Source organism: Numida meleagris, chromosome 14 (genome assembly GCF_002078875.1).
Source record: "Numida meleagris isolate 19003 breed g44 Domestic line chromosome 14, NumMel1.0, whole genome shotgun sequence".
Taxonomy (NCBI): Eukaryota; Metazoa; Chordata; class Aves; order Galliformes; family Numididae; genus Numida; species Numida meleagris.
In genome coordinates this window covers 11,833,851-11,860,113 of record NC_034422.1, presented here as the reverse complement: position 1 = coordinate 11,860,113, position 26,263 = coordinate 11,833,851, and the positions used below count along the sequence as shown (strand labels likewise).

At 48.5% G+C, this 26,263-nt stretch overlaps 1 protein-coding gene and 2 long non-coding RNA genes across 4 annotated transcripts in view; 2 read left to right on the top strand and 1 right to left on the bottom strand.

Moving 5' to 3' along the window:
• The window catches only part of RNFT2 (ring finger protein, transmembrane 2), a 29,972-nt gene extending 10,320 nt beyond the window's left edge, over positions 1–19,652 (top strand). For both annotated transcript variants that reach the window (XM_021412396.1, XM_021412397.1), the window contains 5 exons: positions 775–928; positions 11,099–11,248; positions 14,809–14,874; positions 15,860–15,961; positions 17,618–19,652. In XM_021412396.1, the coding sequence (XP_021268071.1) occupies positions 775–928; positions 11,099–11,248; positions 14,809–14,874; positions 15,860–15,961; positions 17,618–17,752 (607 nt within the window). In that variant the 3' untranslated portion in view covers positions 17,753–19,652. The remainder of the gene's footprint in view (positions 1–774; positions 929–11,098; positions 11,249–14,808; positions 14,875–15,859; positions 15,962–17,617) is intronic.
• On the bottom strand, positions 24,275–25,874 carry LOC110406204. Its single transcript, XR_002443352.1, has 2 exons — positions 25,799–25,874; positions 24,275–24,518 (listed from the first exon to the last, which is right to left on the bottom strand). It is a non-coding gene; the product is annotated as an uncharacterized LOC110406204 (long non-coding RNA).
• LOC110406205 lies at positions 25,929–26,263 on the top strand. Its single transcript, XR_002443353.1, has 2 exons — positions 25,929–26,018; positions 26,094–26,263. It is a non-coding gene; the product is annotated as an uncharacterized LOC110406205 (long non-coding RNA).

Below are 26,263 nucleotides of genomic sequence, written 5' to 3'. Positions count from 1 at the left end.
GCTGCTCAGGTCAGTACTCCTGCTCATGGCTACTTGAAGTTGTGCTGTCCTGGACTCCCCTTCTTTAAAGACCAGACATTCAGCCCAGTCAATAGCATTATGTAAAGACCACTGCCTTTCTGGAGCTGTGGTTCAGGTGAGAGTTGCTAACTAACAAAGCCCAGTGAGCCACTGGCAGAGCATGACCCTCCTGAAGCCCTGACCTTCCTGCCATAGTTCTGTCTAATTCCGTGCTTCCTTTGCCACCTGCTCGTTTTGCATGCACAGCCTTAGGGACTGCTGCCCCTGAAGTAGCTCTACCTGTGGCAAGGCTGCTTCACTGAAGGAAGACTCAAGGTCTGAAGGTGGTCTTAAGTTTGGCCGTGGCTTTCCTGTCCTAGGAGTCATAACTACTGATGAGCGAGGCTTCAACGGAAGGCTTTCACAGTCAGGACTGAAGGAGGACTAAAGGCACTGTTGTTAGACCAAAGATTCTTTTTTTTGGTGTGGGTTGCAGGTTTTAAAGCTTCAAATCTCAAAAATGGATTTCGTTACATGTTTGGGTCCTGTGTTCTGATAGGGGGCAAACCTGCTGACCTTGGTAGAATTGGGCAAGAGGCCCAGAGGAGCCATGGGACTAATTTGCATGTCTTATTGCTATTGCCCTTGAGAACTTCACTGTGGTTCACTGGAGTTTCTAGGCCTCCTTTGGCCACCGGTGGGTAGAGATGGTCTCAAGAAGCCTAAATGAGATTCTCCTCATTGATATTTGAACCTTGTTGTCATGCTTTTCAGCCTTATATTTTTGAAGCCCAACATTGAGAGATTGGACTTTTTTGACCTGATGTGGATCGTGGGGATCACAGACTTTGTGCTGAAGTATCTCACCATTGCATTGAAATGCCTGGTTGTTGCCCTGCCTAAGATCATCTTAGCCGTCAAGTCAAAGGTAAGAGCCTCTTCTGGATCCATGGATGTGTATCTTTAGTAATCTGATATCTTTACAACATGTGTACAGCCAGAAATATGGGTGGAAGGGCAGAAATAAGAAATCTTCTGATAAAACTTTAGCAGAGTCACCTGGGTCATAGGTTTGGGGTTTTGAAAAATCACGGATCCAAGCAAGGATTTGGTAATGCCAGCAAGTGATTGAAGCCTAGAGAGAGAGAGAGGTAAGCATTGCTTGGGAAGGAGTAAGTGCTAGCAGTGAGAGAACTGCTTCTCTGGAGGATGCTGCTCTGAGCCCTGTTTTCTAAGCAGTCTTTGTCAATAGGTATTTTTGAGGCACAGATTTCTTATTAATAGAAAGAAATTGCAAACGCTCATCTTCCTGACTTTCCACTTCAGGTCAAAAAAGTAACTACTGGAGTGAAGCTACTGATAAGATAACAGTGGTTCCAAGCATGGTTGAAGAAATATTTTAAGTAAACAGTTAAAATACTTCAATATTTACGAAATCATATGCAAACCAGGCCTAGCATTTTAAACTTTCTCACTACATCTTTTCTGAAGATATCCTTTCGTATATATATATATTTTTTAACTCTTTATAGGTCTATCGTGCTCTGCATTCTTCCACTTAGTAGTGTCTATGTTTCAGTGGTGAAGGTTTGCATTTGGTAAAGTAACTTTCTGGCAGCTGTTGGTAGGAAAGGCACTGTGTAGATACCATCATTAATCGATGAAAGTCTCAGGCAGGACACTTAAGGGGCTATCTAAACTGGGAATAGTTTTGCTTACAAATGACATGGGTGGCAGGGGAGTTGAGCAGTTTGCTCCTGCACAGCAGGGCTGTTTGAGGTGGTTATTAATTTATTTCTGGCGATTGTCCAAGTCCTCTTTTTTTTTTTTCCTTCTTCTTCTATTATTATTATTTTATTTTGGGAGATTAATGTGCTAGGTCAGAGCGTAATCCAGCTTGGGGAGGGGAGGAAAAGATGATGTGAATAGTCTTCCCAAGATAAATGGCAGCGTTGGAAAAGGTTCACAGCCTTTGCTTGCTTGTCTGAGAGCTATCCCAAGTACTCATTAATCCTTGTCGGGAGAGAAGAAAGAGAAGGGGGCTTTATTTGCAGCTACAGTGGGAGGCTGGTAAGATCACATCTGTCAAGGGCCTATAATGACTCAGAGCACAGATGCTTCATTTTTTAATACCTTTTTCTGGATAGCAGTACTTCTCACTTTTTTTTTTTTTTTAAGTCCCTTTTTGTCTTAGGATGTTGTTGATGGTCTCACTGTCCCTTGACATCTGAGACTGCTGTTACCTGCTGCTACGGATCTGGATTTGGTTTTTATCCTGCTCTTTACACTGCATCCATTAAGCCAACCAGGGATGAGATCTCATGTAACAAATTAACCAAGATCAAACTGGGATGGGAGAGCTCCAAGAGAACCACAGGATGCCACAGTAACCAGCACTGGTAACCACGTAGCCAAGCTCTTTCCCTCAGCCCTCACCCAGCTTACTTCTATGAGCCAACATGATTCTACTCGTTTTATTTCTCAGGTGACTTCTTTTTATCCCCAAATAAGCTTGTTCTGAGTTAAAATAGTTCTGTTGCACTCTAGACATAACCTTGACCAAATTCTTACCCAGGCATTTACCACCTCCTGTCTTAATTTTTACCAGATACAAAGTTATTGTCTTCCTCCCCAAAAGCTTGCATTAACAGTTATGCTGGAAGCCTAGCCTATGGTTTGTGAACTGGATGGCTGTTCCTTAATCACAGCAGATAGCAAGCTTTTGGGGAAATAAATTAGGGTAGAGCTATAACGTTGTGGGCTTTTTTCTCCTCCAGGAAATATTCAACAAGGGCCTCTCTGTGGAAAAAAAATGGCCGGAGCAGCAGCCTCTAGCTCCTTATTATGCAAGGCCTGAAGTGGGGATTGCTGCACTGTCAGGGACAGAGTTCAGCACAGCAGTGTTTGGGATAGAGGTATTTAATCTTCAGTTTCCTTGCATTATCTTCTTGCTGGTGGTAGTAGATGATAAAGCTTGCCAATGGGTGGAATATCAGGGGCTTTGATCATTCCATGGTCAACTTCTGAGCAGGCTCTTCAGATGTTCCTTGTCTGGGAAGTTCAAAGGCACTTTGAAAGCTAGTCTGGCTTTTCATACTGCTCCTTGAGATTCTGGTCTTCTCTGTTATATAGTTTTCACTGACGCTTGCATCGTTTTTCTAATGTGATATGTTACCTCTCAGTGTCCTTCTCTTAAATTGCTTACCTCTCCATATCCATTGTGACTGGAGCAAAATCAGATTATGTTCTTCCTTTTGTACGTTGAAATCTTTGCATGTCCTCTCAGTCTTCGCTATAGAAGAAACAATTATTTGAGTCTCTCCTCAGACTCATTCATTTCAGATCTTTGTTTTTCTCACTGTTCTCTGCTGGACTCTCTTTGGTGTTCCTTTAATGAAATGAGCCCCATATTTTACAGACCATTTCTCTATTCTGACAAGATGATTGTGGATTATGATTCTTCCTTCCAATGTATTTCTCAGTTTAGCCTCAACTGCACATCTAGTAAGCCTACTTGGTTCTATCATTAACGTCATTAATGAAAGCAGTAAGTAGTATCAAACTCCACTTAGCTGAGATGCATCTTTTCATTTGGACAGTGAACACACGAAAAACTTTGGCTAGAGCAATTCTTCCAGTCTCAAGTACTATGGTCGTGCATCCTTAGTATGGCCCCATCACAGGAAGGGCAGCATTTGGTTAAGGTGATGTCAATGAGCATCTTGGACCCAGTACAGATTTAGAAGGAAAAAGTAAAGAGGCTTCCCATTGGCGATGGAAATGAATCACAGAGTGAGTTAGGTTAGAGGGGACCTTAAAGATCATCTAGATCCAACTCCCTGCCATGGGCAGAGTTGCCATCCAGCAGATCAGGCTGCCCACGGCCCCATCCAACCTGGCCTTGAATGCCTCCAGAGATGGGGCATCCACAACCTCTCTTAGCAACCTGTTCCAGCCCCTCACCACCCCCTGAGCAAAATATTTCTTCCTAACGTCCAATCTCAATCTCCCCTCTTTTAGTTTAAAGCCATTCCCCCTTGTCCTATCACTATCAGATCATGTAAAAAGTCCCTCCCCCTCCTGTTTGTAAGCTCCCTTCAAGTACTGGAAAACCTTCTCCAAGCTGAACAAGCCTAACTCCCTCAACCTTTCTTACAGGAGAGCTGCTCCAGCCCTTTGGTCATCTTTGTGGCCCTCCTCTGGACCCACTGCAACAGCTGAAGGCCAACCTGAAGCTTCACCATCTTCAGAATGAGATTTATTAAAGCATGAACTCATGCTGTAACTGAGAAAAAACAAGTTAACATTAAGAGGCAGAAAAAGAGGTTTGTCTTTTCAGTTTGAATGCATTTAGCAATAAACATTTTGGGCCCAGAAAAGGTTGACAGGAACCAAAACAGTATTCATTGCTTGAATGCAAAGTGTGAAGACTGCTATGTCTACCCAGGGTTTTCCAAGCTTGAATATGTTAGAAACAGAATATCTTTGCAGGTATCCCCACCAAGGGAAGAATGAAAATGTAAAAACATCCCAGAGTTTCCCAGATTGAAACTAGCCTGGAAAAACAGAGATGCCAAGAGAGTCTGGGACTGCAATCAGGCTGGAACACAGAGGAAGAGTAACTTGTGCACAGCAGAAAAAAAGCAGAAAAAGCAGAAAAAGGAAACTAACTCAAATCAGAGTCAGATCTTGAACCCTCTGCCTTGGGGTTTGGGGGGGAAGGTGCATGTCTGTGGTTAAAGATGTCCCTTCACCCCAAGAGCTGTGTTGTACCCTTCAAAGCTCAGTGCAAGTTTTAATGGCAGCTGGGCTCACAATTTCTTTGGGGAGGGGCTTGGCTCCCACCCTGCATGTTGAAGGCTGTCCATTAAAATAAGCAAATAAGATCATTTGGTTCAATATAAAATGAATTAAAGTAAATTAAACTGCAGGAGCCATGTGGCCTGCAGCGGCCTCCATTGTTGTGCACACACAAATGGCAGCTTTTCATTTTCACTGCTAAGGAATGACAGCTTGAGGGGGGTGGAATTAAAAATAAGGAAATAAATAATAAAAAGACATTTGCCAAAGATTTCCGTTTAGGAAATCCCAGGTGCCTGCAAGTCTCCCATCCCCTCCTCATGGTGCTGTCAGCAATCTAGGCTGATATCCTGGGGAGTGAAGAGTAACGTGGGGGTGGGGTAGAGAAAGAACAGCAGAACAAAAGAGCTGTGTAAGAACCTGAGGTATACAGGGGAGAAGGGCACGTACAGGACACTGCTGTCTAATGGCTGGTGAATAAAAAAGGCCCTAAGTCAGAATTTTCATTGCATGTTCAGTACAGGTGTGCAGCCCAGTTACAAGAACACCAGGGAATCCCAGAGCTACATGTCTGGAAGGCTGGAAATTCACAAGGAAAACACTAACATTTGTTGAAAACATAGCATGAAATTACTGTTTGAGTAAATACTTGTCCGTTCTGTTTGAAAGATGAATCTAGACATTGCAAATGAGCTTAAGTCTGGGGTCATACTGGCATTACTCATGTGAGGTCTTTTCTATAGACTGTTCAAGTTGCATCAGTGTACAGACTAGCACTATTGACTCCTCACTGCATCTCTGGTTGCTTGTTCGTTTTTGGCTGGTTAGTTTTGTGTGTTTAGTTTTGTTTGGTTTTTCTTTAAGTACCATCTGAACAAAATGGGATGGAAAAAACTTAGTCTGTATGTGACAGACATTCTTCACATAATTTTGTCCTCGGACTTTGGACCAAATACCCTTTTCAGGTGCATCCTAAATTTTCTGGTGTAGGATGGTTACAGATCTATCATGGAAACTGGCTTAATTTAGAGTAGTCCCAGTGCTCTTCCATGTAAGAATGGAGCATGAGGATGTTTGTAGTTACTTTGGTTATCATGTTACCACCTGCTTCTGTCTCTGTGAACAGCCATGTATAGTTAGACAATTATTGTAAGGAAAGTGAGCACAATGGTTAGGGGTTTCAGCAGTCTGCTTCCATCTTTCATCAGAGCTCAGCACCATGAGATATCATGGTTCAAAATGTTGGGACCCAGCCTCTCACTGGTCAGACTGACCCTTCCTTAGTCACACAAATGACTTGCACGTGCAGAATTTTAAGTTCCTTGAACACTTAGCTCCTCTTGCACACAGCGATCCTGTAGAACATCACATAGAACGGGTCCCATTGGATCATTGGAAGGAGGAGCAGCTTGCTGCTGCCACTGCAATTCCTCTAGGCTGCAGCCTCTTCCAGAAAGCTTATGTTAAGAGGGAAGACGCCAGAGAGAGATTGTGCTATCTGCAATAGCGACGGCAGCAGCCTTCTCCTGATGCCTGCTGCAGCCCCTCTTTCATCACAGGGCTGAGTACATATCAGTCATTTAATAAGAAGCTGGTGTAGTACTTTTCTCCATCCTAGGGGACAAAAAAATACTGCTTGGAATGTTTGTGTCCTCTAGATGCCACTCACTGAAAATATGGAGGCATTAAAACAAGTTGCACAAGTACTGGGAGTAGGAACATAAGTGGTGCGGCACAAAAAATATCCAAGTAAGGTCTTCCTGTTCCTTGTCTGTGTGGTGCCTGAGTTAATCCTAATCTTCCCCAGCAGTGTGGCTGAACTGGTGTGTCTAGATAGACAATGGCCTATCCTCTTGCTATCCTCTCCTTGAGGATCTTGGATGCTCTCCGGCGGAAACTCGCTCAGAAATAGGTTCACTCTGCTTGGAGAACAGTGAGCATTGCGCCTCTAGAGCCACGGGAAGTCTGATGGTTCTGCTAAGACTTCCCTCCTGCAGCCTACAGCAGCTTTAAGAGATTTGTTAAAGAAAGAAACTAAAGCATAAGACTAAGTGCTGAGAAACTGGGACTCTTTCTTCTCCCTAACAGGCTCTGAAAGTCACTGCTACTAAACTTTAAAGAAAACAGTGCTCTCAAGCACCTTCCCCGTTTAATCTGTCTAAGGTGTGACTGTCGGAAGTGCTGCACACTAACCATGAAAACCTCCTAGTCCCTCTAGACCCACTTTGGAATTGCTTCTCATTAGCCTTGCATGGATTTTCACCAGCATCCTCCGTGTCACAGTGCTGTTTACTGCTCCTTCCTTAAATTGGCAATCTGGTCTGAAATCTCAGCAGAGTCTGCTCTCCTCTGATCCAAATTGCCAGCAGGTCTCGAAGTTTTTCTAGCATCTTCCTGCCTTAGTATATGTCCTAATGCTGCTGGCAGCGGAACAAGTGAGACTTGGAACTTCCCTTGAGTGCTAATCACGACTTACAGTTGTCTCATTGCAACTTCTCTCACTTCTTTTACATCCCGTTTTAATTCCGCGGTGTAAAACCTTAGCATGCCTCTCTCCATTTCCTTCTGTGGAAGCACATGCACGCTGATGCAAAGCCTTATGTCAAATGAGAGCCCAAAGTCAACGCTCGGTTAGGCTGTGTGGGAGTTAGCGGTGCTTCTGCAGCTGTAATCGCCTCCCCCTCTGGTATGTGTGTATTGTGATTAATTTTTTAATTATGCGATTTCATGTTATTTTTCTGTAAGACCTCTTTGTCCATCAGCAGACGTGGTATGCCATACCCCATGGGTGAAACGAGGGGTACATTGAGAGAAGCTGTTGTACAAACTGGGAAGTGCATAGTGAGCAAAGAGGGCACTGGAAGAAAAAGAGTGTTGTGTAGGTTAAAGCTGAATGCTACGCTGGAGAATTAAATTCCATCCTTTTCTTTGCCAAATAATTCCTATGTGATGGTAGAGAAGCCTCTTAAAGCCGCAATCTGAAGTCAGTGGTTTAACATTTAAAGGTAATGTGATCTGTAAATGTAAGTGCTTGAAAAACTCTAAGCCCAGACGTCCCAGCTTGGACACTAAAAACAACTTTACCTTCGCCTTAGTCCTTCAGCATCTCAAATTTTCTTCTAGAAGCAGCAGCTAATAGCTGTCCCGTGCATCAGCCAGCAATGCAAACGAGCAGTGGCAGCGTCATAAAAAGAGGCAGGGCTCCTTGGCCCTTTTCTGCTCAGTGACTGACCCGACAGAGGTTCAGCAGTGTACCTCAACTCAGCCTGGTGCTAGAGCTTAATGAGAGCCGAGCACGGACTGTTCTGGTGCCTGACTCCCCCCAGCAGAGCTGTAATTCCCGTTAATATCCTAGTTGGTCACTGCAGCCCAGCATGGCAGCAGGCTTGCTCCCAAGGACTGCATCCTGCACAACCCAGACATGCATCACACCATGTCCAAGAGAAGGTTCCCAGGTCCGAGTGCTTAGATTTGTGTGGATTTCCATGAAATAAGAGAAGTCACCTGAAGGAGAAGCAGCCCTTGCCTTACCTCTGGTTATCGTTCCAAAGCAGATCTGTATAGGAGAAATAGTTGTATTCACACTCAATAGAACACGCAATTCTTCCTAATCTGGATGAAAAATAGCTGAAGTTCAAGATTTCACACAAAGTGCGGCTGGAAAAAAGATGTTTAGCTCAGAAAACTTCAGCCTAGATAGCCAAGAAATAACAGAGCTGAAGAGCAGAAGGCAGAAAGGAGCACTGAGTGCACTTACAGATGATGGGTGCTGCCTGCAGCGGTTTCCTGCTATCAGAATACTATATTTTGCTGCTGAAGTTGTAGGTAACAACCTTGTTTTCTAAGCTTGTGGCTCAGAAGGCCGCACTTATCCCCAGCACGGCCCTCTGCAGAATCACTTCTATTTCCTTGGCACTTTCCCTAGCTTAGACAAGGGCTGGTGTTGCACTGAGGTGCCTGACAAGCTCTATCTCTGTAAACATTTACTGTAGCACTAATTCTCTTCTCAGTGCTGCTCTGCTGTCCTTGTGCTGCTTTCCCCTTCTGTAATCACTGAGCTACCAAAAGGCCTCTCCTGGCGGGCCGAGCAGTGGTGGGAACAGGCGGAGTGGAAGCGTGCCTCGATTGAAAACCTCCCTGCGCTCCTGTGAGGGTGCTAAGCGGTCCTGGTGCATGGCAAGCTGCAGACTCACGTCATAGCAGGGAGGAATTATTGAAGCTTTGTGAAGGGTTGAAGTTTTGTGGCTGGAAAACCTGGAGTTCTGTCACTCGCGGCAGATTCGTTTCAGCCAGTGGCCCACCTTCACGTGGTGCTCGGCTGCTTCAGTGTCTCTAAAGCTTTGAGGGAGAAGAGTTCCAGCTTCGCCCTGATTTCAGGCTTCAGAGAACGGAGCTCACGGGTGCGCCCAAATCCATCTGATGCAATGGGAAGGCAAGCAGTGACCTGGCACGGCCCGGCCTGCCGGGGAAGCAAGGCCGAATGAAAGATGCTGAGCGCGGCGGGAGGAACGAGGAGGCAAGCAGCTTGCAGCCTGGAGCTTGCTGGTAGCTTTCATCAGAGCTGGCTGAGGAGGGGGAGGTGGAGAAGCGCCCATGTGAAGGGAAGGAAGTGACAGCGCAGTCATTAGCAGGCTGCGACCCTCTGTCACAAAGGCTCCAGAAATAACCGATGATCGTATCGAGGCACGAGGCGGCGCGGAGCCCTCTGCGCTAATTTAATAAATTGCTTGCATTCAGGCCCCCGGATTGTCGCCGTTACATTTGTGCTATGTGATGCCACCTGGGATTAGCGAGGGGAGGGGGGGAGGGTGTGGGGAGAGGAAGAAAACAGCCCGGGTCCGTTAGCAACTGCTGGTGTGACCTCACTCCCTGTCCCGGGGGGGATATGAGATCATGAGAATGCCAGAGCTCTCCGAAGGATTCGATTTGCTGGGGACGGTGGGATGGCCGCGAGTGATCTCATCCCCCGGCCCCCGGGGAAGGGCGCTGGCTGCCGCTGTCCTGCGGGATCCTGTCCTGCTCATCCCCCTCCACAGCTCAGCGGTCGCCTGCTGACCCGTGATGACATCGCTGATGACAAAGCTGACTGGGACAGCACAGCAAAATTCCAGGGGAATTTCCCCCCTTCTCCCTGTTACGATCAAATAGAAGCTGACATTAAAATATTTCTTTGGCTTGGATAATGTCATTATGCTTTAAGCGGAGTTCTGGGCTCGCAGCTTGAACTCGCTGTGCTGTCACCACTTCTCCCTCTTACACTCTGTGGGACAGAACGCAAGTAGCTCCTTGTTGAGGCTGGGAGACCCCCGCCCCCTGGTTTACTACCTTAAGGTCCTCAGGAAAGTTTGCCTTGCTGCACTTGTGGCATTAAATCCAACATTGGAATGAAGTTTGCTTTAGCAACCCTTTGTCTACACCTGCAGGCACGGCTCAGCCTCCCCCTTACTGGAGATAGGATTGCTTGACAGAATCACAGAATGTCAGGCATTAGAAACAACCTTGGAAGATCATCTAGTCCAGTGCCCAAACCGGGGCAGGAACACCTAGATTAGGTCACACAGGAGTGCCAATTTGTTGCAGTTATTTTGCATTTAGCAGACAACATCCATAGGAATCCCATAGTGTACTGCATGGACACTTCTCTGATTTCTGGTTCCTTCCTGTCTGAATCAGAGAAACAAAGGGTTGGGAAAGGGGAAGGAGGAGAGGAACATTGGCATCTTGGAGTGCAGCGTGCCTTAGTGGTTTTTCAGAGGCAGTGTAGACATTCCAACACCTGAGTGGTAGGGGAAGGATACTGGCAAATAGACAATGAGATTCTTCAGGATGATCTGCAAAGCTGTCAAGAAGTCTGGTGTCACCTTGCATTTAAATCTCTGTTCCTTCAGAATATGTATAGCATGAAGAAGACCTGTCTTGTTTTCCTTTTCTCATTACTGATAGTATCTACATTTTATATATGTAAAGCTTGTAAGCCTTAACCCCTACTGCTAACGTGCTGTAGCGTTGTACAGATATGCAAGAAGATATACACCCATAACCTGCTCTAAAAGCTTCAGATTCACAAGTGTGAAATAACAGTTGGATAAGTCAGAGATCGAGAGGAGCACTACGAAGCACTGCAGTTATCCTTTGTAGGCACTGGGTTAGATGGCCACAGAGATAACTGCATCTCTTGAGTCTTTGCACCGGGTGACTGTGCACTTGTGAACGCAAGTCCTATATGCTTCAAGCCTTGCACCTCTTAAATGCTCTTCTTTGGATTTCCTGATACTCATCACCTATCTTTTTTTTACAGGGGAAGTTTTATTTGGTTATTGAAGAGCTGAGCCAGTTGTTCCGATCCCTTGTCCCCATCCAGTTATGGTACAAATACATCATGGGAGACGACCCATCCAGCAGTTACTTCCTGGGCGGGATCCTGATCATCCTGTACAGCCTCTGCAAGGTGAGCAGCGCCTCATTAATAAGCAAGAGCAGAGCCAGAAGCACAGCTGAGGGGGAGAAATGCACCTCTAGGTGTTGCCATCGCTAGGCAGGAAGGGAAGCTGCAGCAGCTGGGGACAGCCCCGTGCTTTGGCTGCCAAAGCATTCTGCTTCGCTGCTGTACGGGCATCGGTGAGCTGGAGGGAGAAGTGTGGCTGCTCAGGCAGTGTTGCATCAGGCTGATGAAATCATTGCTGCTCTCTAATACTCTCTGTTCCGTGATGGCTAGAAGAGAATGACAGCGGAGCCGTGGGGGGCCAGCATCGGAAGAGAGCTTCGCTGCCTCCAGGCTTGTGGGTTCTGCACCACGAGGGATCGCCGCAGTTAAATGTTTCTAAGCCTTCCTCTGTCTTGTGAGAGAGAGCAGGTGTTCTGTTGCAGCACTGAGTGCAGCAGGCAGATTAAGGGACTTACAGGTCCTGCCTGGATGAATCACGCCGTTCTGGCCCCATTCTAGGGACGGGTGTCTCTGGGACAAGTCGAGGGTCTCGGTGACAGAGAAACGCAGTTGATGCTTGCTCAAAAATAACGAGGCACAGAGTCTGCCTTTAAAATCATAAACGAATAGGTGTGACTTTATGTAGACATGTCACAAACCTGAGGTCTAGAAATAGCTGCGAGTCTCGTTATGTCGGGGCAGGGTGGCAGCTGAAGCAGACAGATGCACTGTTACCCATTGCACCGAGAAGGTCCAAGGAAGTCTGGCTCACTGCACCGCTGATGCTTGTCTCAGCATAGGAAAAAGGGAGTGTGGGATGGAAGAACTGAGAGAAAAGAAAGCCTGAACTGAAAAGAGCTGAGAGCTGGTGGGTTGCTGAACCACGTAACAATCAAATAACGGCTGTTAATCCAAGCTGTGCCTGCAGCTGCAACTACGTGTAGTGCAGGAGTCAGGCGTGCAGCCCCTGCTGCCAGGGCACTCAGGGCTTTTGTGGAGATGGGAGGCAGAGGAGGTCATGGGAATCTGTTGTGTCCAAGTCAAGGCAGTACGCTGCCTGAATAGCGGGCATGTGATGTCCACGTGATGGACAGAGATGTCATTGTCTGAATCTCCTCTGGGGAACCCCTGCAAGGCTTTGTGGCCTTGTGGGGGTCAGGTAGTCAGATCACAACACGGGGGCAGACTTCAAGTGATCTGTCTGGCATCCTTGTTTGTGCAAGGGAAGGGACACGTGCAGAAGGGCTGCTGTCCTGCACTTCTGTGTGCTGTTTCTCCCATCTGGACCGGTCAGTGAGCAGTGGGAGCCACCTGCTCCTGTGGGAAGGGGAGCCGGGCAGAGCAAGGTGGAGGGACAAGGGCCTGTATGTCCCGTGTCAGTGTGTGGCAGCAGCTCAGAACAGCACATGTGGCCAGGTTAGGAGCAGACCTGTGCCTGCTGGAGGCTTTGATTGGAAATGAGAGAGAAGAGCAGGAGCAGTGGGAGCACCCTTCCAATACAGGTCCATGTAATACTAGGTGCGTGCATCCCATTTACTATCACAAGAGTTGCAGGTCTCATTCCTTGCCTGAGACGCTGAAAATATACCCAGAGGAGTTCACATTAGCAAAGCCACAAACCACATTAGAAAAACCACAGAAGCCAATTTGGCACTCAGACCTTCTGCACTTCTGGCAGAAGGCCAGGGCCTGGCTGGGGCTGCGTCCCCTTTGCCCACACAAAGTGCACTAAGTAGTGCGCCCAGTGGGAGCTGTCTGGGCGCTCTGACCAGACTGTGTCAATGGAAACCTCTGATTTTGGGAGATGTTTGTTTGTGAATAAAGGCATCGAGCTCTTACAGTTCCCTGTCCTGAACAGAAGCACCAGCTGAGGGTGGAAGTGATACTGGAGGGAAGAAATGACCAAGTGGTATGACAGCGTTTGCTTTGAGTCCTGTCTCAGGTGTATACTCTTCAGGCTAGTTCATTGGGCTGTGATGGCAACACTGCAGCTGCTCCTCTGTTGACAAAAGAGAGCACTCGTTGGCTGTGAACCCGATTTGCAGTCCACCTGCTGGAAGGATGACGGGTGCAACATAGATTTCAGTGCACGGGGAGATGAAGGGATGTCAAAGGGACTCGTAGGACGTGCATCTTTCAGGGGTACAGGAAACTCTGGAGGAAAAATAAAGGAGGGGAAACAGGCTGGAAGAACAGGAGACATCAGAACCAGAGCAAAGGCATTCAGAGTCACGTTACAGGCAAAGCAACCAGAAACGGCTGTGAGCTGTGCTGTGGGAGGGAGCTGATCCCCATCCTTGTTAGAGGAGAAAAAATCTGTAGCAGTCGGCAGCCTCAAGTGCTAGCTGCTGACTGGAAGCATTACTGGAAGGACCCTGGGAGCTTTTTACATGCTGACTGGAAGCATTATCGGTGCCTTCATTTGATTCCACGTCTATTGCACGATGATCTCATTGGCATTCCCTGCAGTGAGCCCACTTCATCATGCTCACACACCAAAAAAAAAAAAAAGAAAAGAAGAAAGCCAACCCCAGGCATTCTGGTGTCTCTGCGCTGCTGGTCCGCTGCCGCTGCACACGTTCTGCATCCCTGCCCTCCGAGCTCCTCCTCACCCAGGTTAGAAGCGGAAGGGTCCTGTGATGAGCTCTGGCCTTTCTCCCGACTGATGCAGAACTGTTCTCTGCCCAATTATTTCTTCTTATCTAGTTCATAGAGCCCTGCCAGCAGGTAGGGAAGATGGCAAGTCAGATCAGGTTTTCAGCTGGTTTCCCTTTTAGTAGTAGTGCTGTGTCTTTACTTGCCAGTGTCTCCTCTCTTGCTGAGCCCCTATGTATTTGTAGGGAGCTTATTTCTGTACTTCTTGGCCAAGCTGTAAATATCCACGTCTTTCAGTCGCACTTCAGAAATCATTTTCTGCAGCCTTACTATCTGCCCTTTTCTGAACTGTGGGTGCTGGGAACTCATTTCCTTCCTGGCTTTTAAGGTTTCTTTAGGGAAATGGGAGCAAGCCAGCCTCAGTCCTGCTTCTCATTCCGCAGGCCTTCCTTCTCTTGGTGGTATTTCATCACTGCACTCCTCTCCAGCAGGACAGGCAATTCCCACTCCTTCCCTCCTAACACTGGCTGGGCCCTGGAGTCCCAAGCTGTATGGCAGAGCCTTGCAGCCCTGGAAATCCTCTTTTCCCCGGAGGCTAAGGAAAGCCGTTTCCAGCTCTTCCACATTCCCCCTCCCTCTCTCTCAAGCTGGCCGTGGTGTTTTCTGGCCTTATTTCTGGGCACCCTCAGTTCTTAGGGTGGGAAAGGGTCTGTATTATGGTGGGCACGCTGTCCTACTGCAACGCTCTGATTTCTGCTCCTCCTTCTGGCCTGTGAAGTCCCTGAGCTGTAGCCCATTGCTGCACTGTTGGTTCACATTGACTGCATTTCATAATCGCCATGGAACGTTTTCAGCTCCGTTGTTCCTTAGGATCTTTGCTCCCTCCAAGGATCCGTTTGCAGAGACTCTGCCGCACGTTTCCTGAGTCTCTGAGTTGTGTACATGTGCATGTTGTGAAAAATATCTGCTACCAAATGTCTTTGTTGCAGTCTTTTGACATCTGTGGCCGTGTGGGAAGTGTCCGGAAAGCGCTGAAGGTCCTTTGCACCCCACAGGTGAGTGGTCATCTGCTTCATAGGTGGAACTTTCCTCCTATTGAGTGACGGAGTTGAAAATGGCTCAGTGTATCAGAACTGTAGAATCAAAACAGCGCGTTGTCCCATGGCTGGGTAAGCCAGCATCCCTTGGCTGGGAACCTTTCTGACATCTGCCCCGTCCTGCCTGCCATAGAGGCTGCTGGGGGCCCTGCATAGCGTGGGTTCACCCACCGACACAAAGCTGGCAATACTTGGAGCTGTGCTGTGTGGGAAAGATGGCAAAGCAGCGGATGCGATGCCTGGTGTGTGTTGCCATCCAAAGCGATGCTACAGAGCACGGCAGTCGCCCCGGTGTGGCGTTGTACAGGGCTGATGTTCAGATCTGCTGCGGTGAAACACTGTGATTTGTGTTTTAAAGTGTTAAAGCCAAAGATGTAGAGGAAAGGAATGTAACACTGTGGAAGTTTGTTAGAGTTCACCTTGCTTGTCCTGTGGGTTTGGAGCAGGCATTTTTCCTCAGCATGTCTCCATTCCCCTTACGACAGTGTTACAGTAGGAGAAGCAACATTTACCTTCCACATCCTGAAAAAGAAAAGTGGGAAGCCCCGGGTGCTGCTGCTGTTACCCTTCTTCTGTTGCCTGACTTGCTAATAGTAACGCCTCCCACCATCTAAACACCTCTGCAAATGATGCTGAATTAATCCTTTCAGCTCCCTGTTGAGCTCATTAAATTTCATTATCATTACTCCGCAAGTGGAAATGCTAAAAGATGGAGTCGGCTCGAGGGGGAAACAAGGCAGAGCACAGGACCCCAGACTCCCCAGGTTCTGCATGCTGGTTCCCACATCTCTCTTCCCCACACACAGCGGAGTAGCACCACTTTCCTTCCCGCATCACGCAGGAAATCTGAGTGTGAAAAGCGCTGCGTGTATTCTCAGGCACAAACCAGGTTATCTTCAAACCTTTTGACAGTGTTTTTTTTTTCCTCTGTTCTTCCTAACAGACCTACGGGGCCCGTGCCACCAGCCAGCAGTGCAGTGAGGCAGGGGACATCTGTGCCATCTGCCAAGCAGAGTTCAGGGAACCTTTGATCCTTATGTGCCAGGTAAGACCCCAAGCTTCGCACGTCACCTTCCCCTGCTGGCATTTCTGCAGCTAGGGAGAGGCACAGCCAGCCTAGACAATTCTGGCAGCTCTTGCTGGGTCCTGTTGGATATAGGATATCCATTGGATATATCCCCTTCTGGATAGCCAGTGATTCATGATAGCTGAGCCGTATGAACTCCACTCCATAGGGTCTGATTACAGCTCTTGGATGGAGAAGATGAGCCCTGCAGTCCCAGGACTCCCCGCTGGCAGTCCAGACCTTGGATCTGGAATGCAAGGTGTTTTTATCTGACCCTTGGAGAGATGGAGATAAGCCCACTGAACTGCAAGCAAGTGCTGCAAGAGGGGCACAGATCCAGAATGCACGTTAGGATGCGTTCGTACTGGTGCAGCACCAGGTACTCATGGTCTCTGAACGTCTGGCCAGCAATAAAAGTAGTGCTGCATATAGAAGTGGTCCCCCCGGGCAGTGCATGGGAGTTGTTCTGTTTCTCATTTGGTAAACACTGGTGAAAGCTACAGTGTGAGAGTGGCGTGCTCCGAGAAATGCATCAGTCCTAACCTGGTGCTGGCACATCCCTTGGAGCACAGGGCACTGCCGTGTGTTTGTTCAGCTGCCAGGGGCCAGCTGAAGGCACTGCCTACGGTGAGGCTGGTGATATTCCCCAAGAATTTCCCTTCAGTTGCTCATCGTAACCTGGTCAGGCTTTGTCTGTTGGGATGAAATTCTGCATCCTGGAGATTGCAGGTGTTGTGTGGGTGCATGCAGGGAAGACTTGATAGATTACATGCTCTCTTGTCAACAGAAAGCTCTGGAGCCCTTTGTTGAAGAGCTCTCACATTCTCATGCCTTATAACAGAGGTTTCAGATTCAAGCAAGTCGCTCACCTGTGCCTCTTTCCATTCCTGTGAACATCTGTGCAGATGTTAGCAAGCTGTAAGCCCCAGAGGAAGCTATTTTTGTGTGTGCTCGTCAAGAGCTGATACTGCTGACTCCACATGTATTGAGAAGGCCTCAGCTCCTAAATGCATTGCCTTGCCCTGTTCCTGCTCTTCCAGGCTGGGAACAGCTGGGTTGTGTGCTGGCCCGCACAATGATGTCTGCTGGCACCCAAGGCAGGAGGGAAGGGGAGACCTCTGTGGTCGGTGTGGATGCGAGATAAGATAAGGGTTGAAAACTGAGTGTTATACAGAAGGGGAAACTGGGGCTGTGGAAGCCACTGACCAGGACTAGGTGCTGTGAGCAGAAACAAATGCCATAAGGGGGAGGAGGAAGAAAGGAGGTTGTCTGAGCTAAGCAAAGGGCTGTAAACTAACCCAGTGTGCTGAGGGTGGAAACAGGGTAAAGGAGAGTTGGAATGAAAGCTTGTTTCTATCCTCAACTATTTCATTAGAGCAAATTTCTTGGGCTCTTTTCATCCTTTCTAGAGATATATTAAGAGATAGAATCACATATCCTTTCCTTTGGGCCAACTGATGTACTAATGATGCTGGGATTTGTTTTTCCTATCACCCGAGGACTGCTAGTTGGCTTCTCTGTCCCCATGAACCTCAATGGTTTGTTGCTCCCCAGGCCGTGCTGTGGGGCATGCACACATAGGGACGTGCACAGACCCGCTGCCTGTGTTGTGACAATGCCCTTTTGTCTCCGCAGCACGTGTTTTGTGAAGAATGCCTCTGCCTCTGGTTTGACAGGGAGAAGACCTGTCCCCTTTGCCGTTCTGTCACAGTAGAAACCCTGCGTTGCTGGAAGGACGGCACCACCTCCGCTCATTTCCAGGTGTATTAAAGCCAACGCGTGCCACCCAACGGAATGGCATGGGGAGAGAAGGAAGAGCAGAACATCTGCTGACCCCATGCCCCTGTTTAGTCGCTGTCTCATTCTCCCAGCACTCTCTCTCCAGCAGCCAGCAGAACAGCAATTGTTGGTAGCCAGAAAAGTCATCCTCAAAGGCAAGGGAGATGTGCTTCATGTTGTGGCAACCTCTGTAGCTAAGCTATGGCCAAGAATTTTTCTTGAACTTACGTGACTTGAAACTGATTGGTGTGTTTCCTTCTTCCTGTCCTTCTAGTAGAGGTAAGCGTTGCATGGAGGAGGCTGTACCAGCAGTCCCCACTGCACGTGCATAACCTGGTATGCTGGAAAAAGCTGTCATTCTCTGGCTGTAGCTTCCTTGAATTTGTAACCTCATAGCACTTCACAGTTGCTGTTACATTACCTTAGAGAACTCTTCCAAACCACTCTTTAGAACCATGTTCCCAAAGACTGTTTGGGTGCTGGAGACACGTCGTGTCCCAGTGACCGCTTCACAAACTGTGCGTGCTGTGTTGCCATCTTCCCAACGCCTCCAGGAGCTCGGTGCTGGTGGAGCTGGAGCTGATGCTTTCTTTCCTCGGGAATGTTTTTCCTCTTTAGTTTTCATGAGGGGCTTTCCTATTTCTTGGCAGATGGGAAGAGCCGTGGGAGGCAAGGAGAGAGTAAAGTCAGGTTTGATTTGAATGTAAGGTGCTAACCAGGCCAACCTCACAAGTGAAGGTGCACCGCGCTCCCCAGCACACCTCAGCGCTCTGCTTTGCACTCCAGGCTGCCTGCTCCAAGAGCCCTGGTGCAGCGCGGGGCCCAGGTAGCACTGTTGCTAGCAGAAGGGCTGGGGCATGGGATGCAGGGCCCCTGCAGAGACTGGCTGCAGTGAGATTTGCTGGCTGGAGGGCAGGATTATACAGGAGCAGCTGCATTGCTCTGAGAGCCAGCCTGGTTCATATCCAAGCTGGATTGCCCACCTGAGAGGTTCAGGCTTCATTCAAGCAGCTCCGCTTCAGAAAAAGCTCTTCAAGGAGATGCCTGGTGTTGTTAACAAAAGAATTTGCACTCCTCGTGTCTGAGGAAGAAGAGATTGCTGCGGTTTCCATCCCTGCTGAGTGTGCTGCAGGAGCACCAACATGCGGATGGAGTTGCTGTTCCTTTGCTAGAGCCTTCTCCTTCACTGCAAAACCTCTGCTTTGTGCTCCTTGCCCAGAGAGGGTGTCTCATTAAGCTTTGTGGCATCTTCTGTGCTCATTGCTATGGAAATGGCCGTAAGGTTACAATCCCACTTGAGTGGATAATCAGGAAGAGCTGTACCTGGGGGACACTGAGTGCCGCCATCCCCTCCTGCTGCGGAACTCCACGGGGAGAAGAATTAAAGCAAACAGCAGCTAATGGTAACGGGATTAAGGCTCACATTCTGTTGGAAAGAATAGTTAAGTATGGCTGGAGGAGAGAGGAGGAGAGGCAGAGCCTGAACAGGGGAGATAGCCCGCATCTGCTTTGAGAGATGCAGGGAAGCGGAGGAGGAACAGCCGTACTTCTCATAACAACGCACTTTGATTCCTAGCAAATGGATCCCATGAAAGTGGAAAACCGAGGCAAGGAATCCAGTGGCTACCTCCAGTGGGAACGCACTGCCTGGGATGGGGATGGAGAGCCCAGGAGGGAAGCAAGCACGGCTCTCGGTGCACCCAGAAATGCGGTGACAGCCCGGTGCATCCCCACAAAAGGGAACCCATGGACCAGAGGGACGGGGAATGACAGCTCACGGGAAACTTGGGTTGGTTTCCACGAGCAAACAGTGGGTTCGTGTGGAAGGAAGTTATTCTCTCGAACTTTGGAGCAGAAATAAAAAAACGGAGCCATTTTTTTTGCCATTGAACAGTAGTTTTTTTTTTTTTTTTTTTAATAAAGTCATTATAAATATGTACAAAGAGTCTCAGCATATGAAATTCCTTTTACAAAAGAGAGAAGCCACATCCAACTATAAACAGGAGACTGTGAATCTGTATCAGCAGCAAGCGTACGCTTTGCTCTCGCTTTTCTGAGGGTGGAAACTTGCACAGTGACTCTGCAAGAGTTTACATCCGAGCCGTGCTAAACCAGACACGTGCAAGGAATTGTGTACTCAATGCATCTCATCTGTTTTGTTCTGTTAGAAATGCAGCTGGGAGCAGAACGGACACTTGTCAAACGTCCCAAGGATTGAAGTTAAGGGGGAGATTTCTTCTTTTGCTAAGCTGCAGTCATGGAGTGACTGGAAAGGTGATGCTGTGAACGTCCCCGGACACAACGCCCAGTGCAGTTCTGTGGCAGCTGTAGCTACTAATGGGAGGAGACCGACAGCTCCAGGCCCAGACGCCGTCAAGCTCCAAAGTCACTTTCTGTAAATATTGAAAAACTTGTGAAATTCAAGTACTCAAAGAGGAGCCACGTTTGGGAGTGCGTCCTGATGGAGACTGGCTGCGTGCAGCGGGACCAGGACTGCAGCCAGGACAGGCAGGGGAGAGCACAGACATCTTACGGCGGGGGAAGGAATAAAGCTGCACCAAACATCTCCCTCTGAGTTAGAAGGGCTCGTGCATTCAGAGCAGGGCAGAATGAGAGGGGAAGGCAGCAGCCCCTCCCCCATTCAGACGGGGGTTTTCCCTTGGATTTCGAGTGCACATGCCGGTGTCTCCTAATATTTGGAAGGAGACACGAACCAGTTTAACTCCGTGTACTGAGGGCGTGAGCTCTCACGGCGTTACACTGAGGCGGGGGACGCGGCTGGACTGCGCAGCTGAGATTCCAAATCAGATCTGCTCTAAGAACAGTGGTGAGGATACTGCTCAGCCTGTGCTGGAGGCAGGACAGAGCCAGGAAACTGACAGGCGCTTCGTTCAGAGCCATAGGTAGTTTGCTATATATAACTCGGCCTTCTGTTAAGATTAGGACAGCTGTCTTACAACAATGTAAGAAAATGAACAACACATATGAAGGGAGATGTGTTATCCCATCTGACACAGCCATTGCGTACAGTGGCACGGAAGGGAAGGATCCCCTTTGGGTTCACGTCCCCTTCCCGCGCTGCCCCACTGCAAAACACTGCTCTCCTGCTCGGCCCACAGCAACTTCAGTGCACGGCTCCGTGCTAGCAGGGCAGGGACGGGGCTGGCTCCTGGCTCCTGGCTCCTGGCGCCTGCGGACACAGCAACCAGCTGCCAGCAGATGTTTCCAATCACTTTCAGCAGACAGAGTGCTGCTCCTGCTTCTGCGGTGCAGTGAAGCCTCGTGTAATTTTAGCACGATATGGAAACAAAACAACTTCGCAGATCGGATTAAGCTGATTTAACAAGTGTTTCTGATTTCAGGAAATTGCTTGAGTAATGGGCTTAGCTAAATTAGGATAATTTCTGCATGCCAACATGCGCTAAAACAGAAGCGGGAGGAGTTTCTCAGGCCCCGTGGCTGTTAACTGCATTTTTACTGGGTGGCACTTGTCCCAGGCACGAGACAGGAGGTGTGACTCCCGTTCCCTATTTCCTTGCCTACCTACAACAATTCTAAGAAGGAATCCGGACCCAACGGGCTCGAGTCTGCCCTGGGTGTAAGGCAGCTGCCTGTAAGCAGAATTAATCCGGCCAAGTGACTTGTAGCAGGCGGGGACGGAGCCGGTGAGCAGCCCGTGCTGCACCGCCGTTTTAACTCGAAATATGAAATTCCGCCGTGTGATGGGAGCTGCCTTGGTGGAGAGCAGCTTTAAAAATTAATAAAGACTTTTCTCACAGCCACATTATGCGGCGTTCTATATAGACTATGATCTCATAACCTCCTCCTCCGGCTTCGCACGCGCCGGCTGCTGAAACCCAAGATGAGGGCTTTTTTTTTCATTTAGAGAGCACTCCCCAGTCTTCACAGAGGCACAACTGCGGAGCTAATCAAAATCAATGACTTCTTGGCTGCTGTAAAAAAATAAGAGAGGAGAGGAGCGAGCGGGAGAGAGAGGAACTGTGCCGGTTTCCTTCCCATCAGTAGCAGCTTACCCAGCCGCTGCGACGCGGCACGAACAGCACCAGGGGAGCGTACAGCGTGCTTTGTTGTCCAGTACAAACATCAACCAGGGTGAGAGCAGGTATTTTAGAAAGGATAAAAACACCCCTTTTCAAAAAACGGAGGCATTCAAGAATGGCAATTATACCAGAAAACGTAAGGCTTTGACAAATAGATACCCTCTAGTAAGTAATGCGATTTATGTACAGCGAATGCTGGCTATAAAGTGCTGGGAGGCTGCTCTCTGGCAAAGCTTGCTTGACCAGCAACTAATAGATCAAAGTCTCCAGAAGTTAACCCTTGGTTCACACTGAACACCCAATTTAGAACTACAAAAGTGAAGTCGATCGGGGTGAAAGCAGGACTGGGTTCCATTCCTGCTCTTGCCTACGCTTGGGAAGCACCACGGGTTTGGCTGTCGTGCCACGAGGGGAACAACAGGCACCACACTTCGGCCGCTTGGGCTGGGCGCTGGGGACAAGCAGGGAAGAGATCCCCTGGGAAGTCCGCCCTGGTTCTGTTGCTTTGCTTGTGGTTTGGCTCATTTGCTCTCCAGAAGAGCCTGTCCGTGGTGAGTTCGGACTGAGGAACACGAGCCAGTCCCTGTTTCTGACGTTGGTGCTGACTGAAGGGGCTTTCCCAAAGCCTACCATAGTAATGCTATGGTAAGAGCAGAACCTTCTCCTTTCTTTGCTGTGCTGTAATGTTTCAGGGGAATTGCCGTTTGGGAGAAATGCTACAAGTCTCCAGGCTGCAGGCCCGGAGAGCCAGCAAGGCAGCAAAACCAATGCGGTGCAAACTGTTTGCACGGGAGAGAGAAGGGAAAAAGTAATAATGCATATTCCAGGTTAGAAGTTTATTATAAACATTCAGATCTCAGGAGCTAGTAATAAGTGTTAAGGGTGAGGGATACGTGGGAGAGCCCTCTCTCTTGCACTGAGGTGTGTAAGCCAACTCCCCTGGCTTTTTTTGCAGAAAACTGTATTTTTTTAGACTGTATCTGATCCAGCAGTCACTAATCCTTGCAACACCGCTGAAATCAGCTGGGGCTCCTCCTTTTGCTAGAAGAATTCTTACTTAGATCAGTAGGAGGCTGAGCGGGCAGGGATGTAGGATGCCGAGTATCAGTGAGCATCAGGCCACAAGTGGCAGAAAAACATTTGATGGGTGGCGAATCCCTGCGGCTCCGAGGCCGTCCACACCCTATCCACAGACAAAATACACTTAGCTACATGATCCCTCCCACCACTGCACATGATATAAAGTAGGGCAAGGTTACTCATTAGGAACAATTTGCTCTTTCAGCGTAGCCCTTCTGCTGTTTGTGAACTGACTCGGATCAATATTCCCCATGAACACGTCTGCAGGTGCCCAAAACACATCGGAGAATATTTGATAAAGAGACAATTTAGCTTTTAGATTGCTTAGAAACATTTCTCCTGCAGTAGTGAAAAACGCAAAGTTGGACTGGGACAGAGCAGCCCCTGGGTTTGCTCCTCGATTGGTCGTGGGTTAGGAAGTGTCAAGAGACAAGGAACTTCCTTTGGAAACTGGATTCTTAACATCCCCATATGCCTTTGGAAGTTGCCCCGCCACATGAAGGTCAATTTTGTGCTGCAAATATCTGAAGCTGGGAAAAATGTTTCTAAAAAATGTGCGTAAGAATTACTGTCAACGAGTCTCTTGCTGAGCCTAGATGTCACTCCTGCCCCTGGATCACAGGAGTTGAGACCGATTACAGCCCCGTCCAGGAGAGTCTGCAGTGGCAGACTTTGACGTGGACACAGCTGTGACAGAAGCTGATGTGTCCTTGCCACCTCCGTGAATGCTGCTTCCCAAGCTCAGAACTGTCCAAAGAAAAAGAGCTGCCCCAAAGAAAATTAGGTTTATAAAGTTCTGAGCTAGATGATTTGTTTTGTCTTAGTTTTTGCAGAGGCTGAAAGAAAGAAAAAAAAAAATAGCACCTTCTCAACAAGTAGTATTTTTTGCTCTTTTGTGTATAAATATCAATAACCAAAATAGATTTCTCCTTGTCCCATGTTTCAGAACATCCTCTTGGGGAAACTGTAGCACCACAAGAGAGGCAATCTAGCCCCAGACAAATAGTAAATGTAGCACCAGAGAAACAAAAACCATAAGAAAAGCTTATCTCACCTGGTGCTATAGCGCTTAATATATACACACACAAACTGTCTGCTGTCCGAGCTGCTAAGCACCTCTTCCCCCACCACCACGGTTAGAACATGCCCACGTTGCAGCAGATATGATTTAACTCCAGATGTGTATCTATTCTTTCTTGCCTGCTGCATCGAAAGGGACACTTATGCCACCATAGACAAGGTGCAGAGGAGACAACGCTAGCATTACAGCAAGGACATCACTAATCTTTTGACTCAGACTGCAGGAGCACGAATGCTCAGACCACCATCATCTACAAGGAATGTTGCTTACGTTCTCAACAAGGCATGCACGTTTTAACGTATGCATACAGGAGGGTTTACATTCTTCTATATATAAGCATGTATGTGTCTCTGTTTTGCGGCTGGGCCCTTGAACAGCTCCTTCAGTGCAAATCCTTCTTCACGTTGCCCAAAGCGCTTCCAACATCTTCCACTTCTTTCTTTATCTCCACTCTTCACAGCTGCTGCTCAGGCTCTGGATTCCCTGTAGGAAGAGGGGAAACAATTTTCTCCAAGGGCACAGGGTTTTCTCCAGCCTAAGAAAGCAAAAGAATTGTGTTTGGTTTTAATTATATTGATGCATTGGTTACAATAAAAGCTTCCTTAAAATTTATGCTTGAACCCTCCTGCTAAATTTACTGACTGGAAGAGGTATATAATTTATGGGGAAGATTGGATTTGTGGTTCCACACAAAGATGACGCCGTTATCCCTGCGCTGTGCAGGGCTTCTGGTGCGCTCCCACTTTGTGAGGCTTCCTTTGGATGCACCATCTTCACTCACATCGTGCTAACAAAACTGTGAACTTTTAGGGAAGCCGTTCATTTTGCTACAGGTTGGCAGTGGGGTGCACCGCGCATCACGAGAGACTGGCAGAACTCACTCGCTCCTGGTTCTGCCACTGATTAGATTTGCGGCCTCGGGCAAACCACCTCCTTCAGCTGCTGCTGGAAAATGAGGGCAGTAATAACTTATTTGCCTCACAGGTGGGCTGCAAGCCTTAATTAATAAAGTGCTCAGAGAAAGGCACCCATCTAAGTGCAAATTAGCAGGAGAGGTGCCCAAGGGGCATCTGCTCTGACATTCCCATTTCCCGCACCGATACCTAGGTCTGTCGGTGCCAGCCTTCGCTGGGGCACATCCCAACGTTCAGGCTGCAGATACCACAGCAAGGAGCGATCTTACAGCAACCTCGGCAGAGAAATCTCTGCTGGCCTTCAGGATGAGGTGATTTCACCCAGGCGGGAGGAGGGAGGGGGAGCAGCTGACTCTGCAACTGCATCAGCTATGAAGTCAGAGTATAATTAGGACTGCAAACAGCTTTGAGGCACATTCGGATCAGCATTACTCCGGTGTAAACCCAGAGTCGCTTCCCCGCCTCCCGTGGTTCTGCTCTGCTTGTGCCGCTGCCAAGGTGACGACGGACCAGCAGCACTGCCCAAGGGATTACCTGGGGTGGGCAGGAGGGCGGAAGGCACTGCCCGCAGCCCTGGTCAGCCTCGTGCCATTGCTGCCTGGGTCAGCCTCGAGCCATTGCTGCCTGCCTGCTCCGTCCCACCTGCTGCCGGCTGCCCAGCTGCTGCGTGCATGGGATGCGGCAAGCGCAGCTTCTCCCCCTCTGCTTATGGTTTTTGCTTTCTAGTTTCGAGGAATCCAAAGCAACAGCACAAATAGCTCGAAGGACTGAAGCCAGAATGAATCATCGAGACGTGAAGCACATTTTCACCCGTCCTGCTGTGATCAGTGCTACCAGCTAGCCGCACCGTTTCTGCAGCTTCCCTGTGTGCGCGTACACAGGCTCGCACACACACACACACCTGAAGTGCCCCGCCACGTCCAGCCCGATGGAACATCCCAAGGAGGGGATTCCCAGCTCCTACACTTCTCACACACAGTGACTTCATAGAGAGGCCTTCAAAACACACCGCATCCGCCGATGGGAAGGCACGGCACAGCCTGAGCGGCCGCAGGGTCCTGAGCAACGGGGCTGGCGGTGCTGAGGGCGAGCCGGCAACATCAATGCTTACACACACAGAGGTATTTACTCGAGTTACCTTTGTGTAAAGACTTCAAGATTTCACTGAACGATTTCTTGCAAGCAAAACCACTCAGTCCGCATTTATTGTTTCTCCTGGAGCAGCACTCCCAGACACCAGCCCTGGACCCCTGCCCTACTCTGCCATACCCGGCCCGCTACAGATCATCATATTTTACAGACTGCCTCTCTGTGTCACTTAACATACAGAAAATCTTTAAAAACCCGTAAAAGTTGATAAATCCTA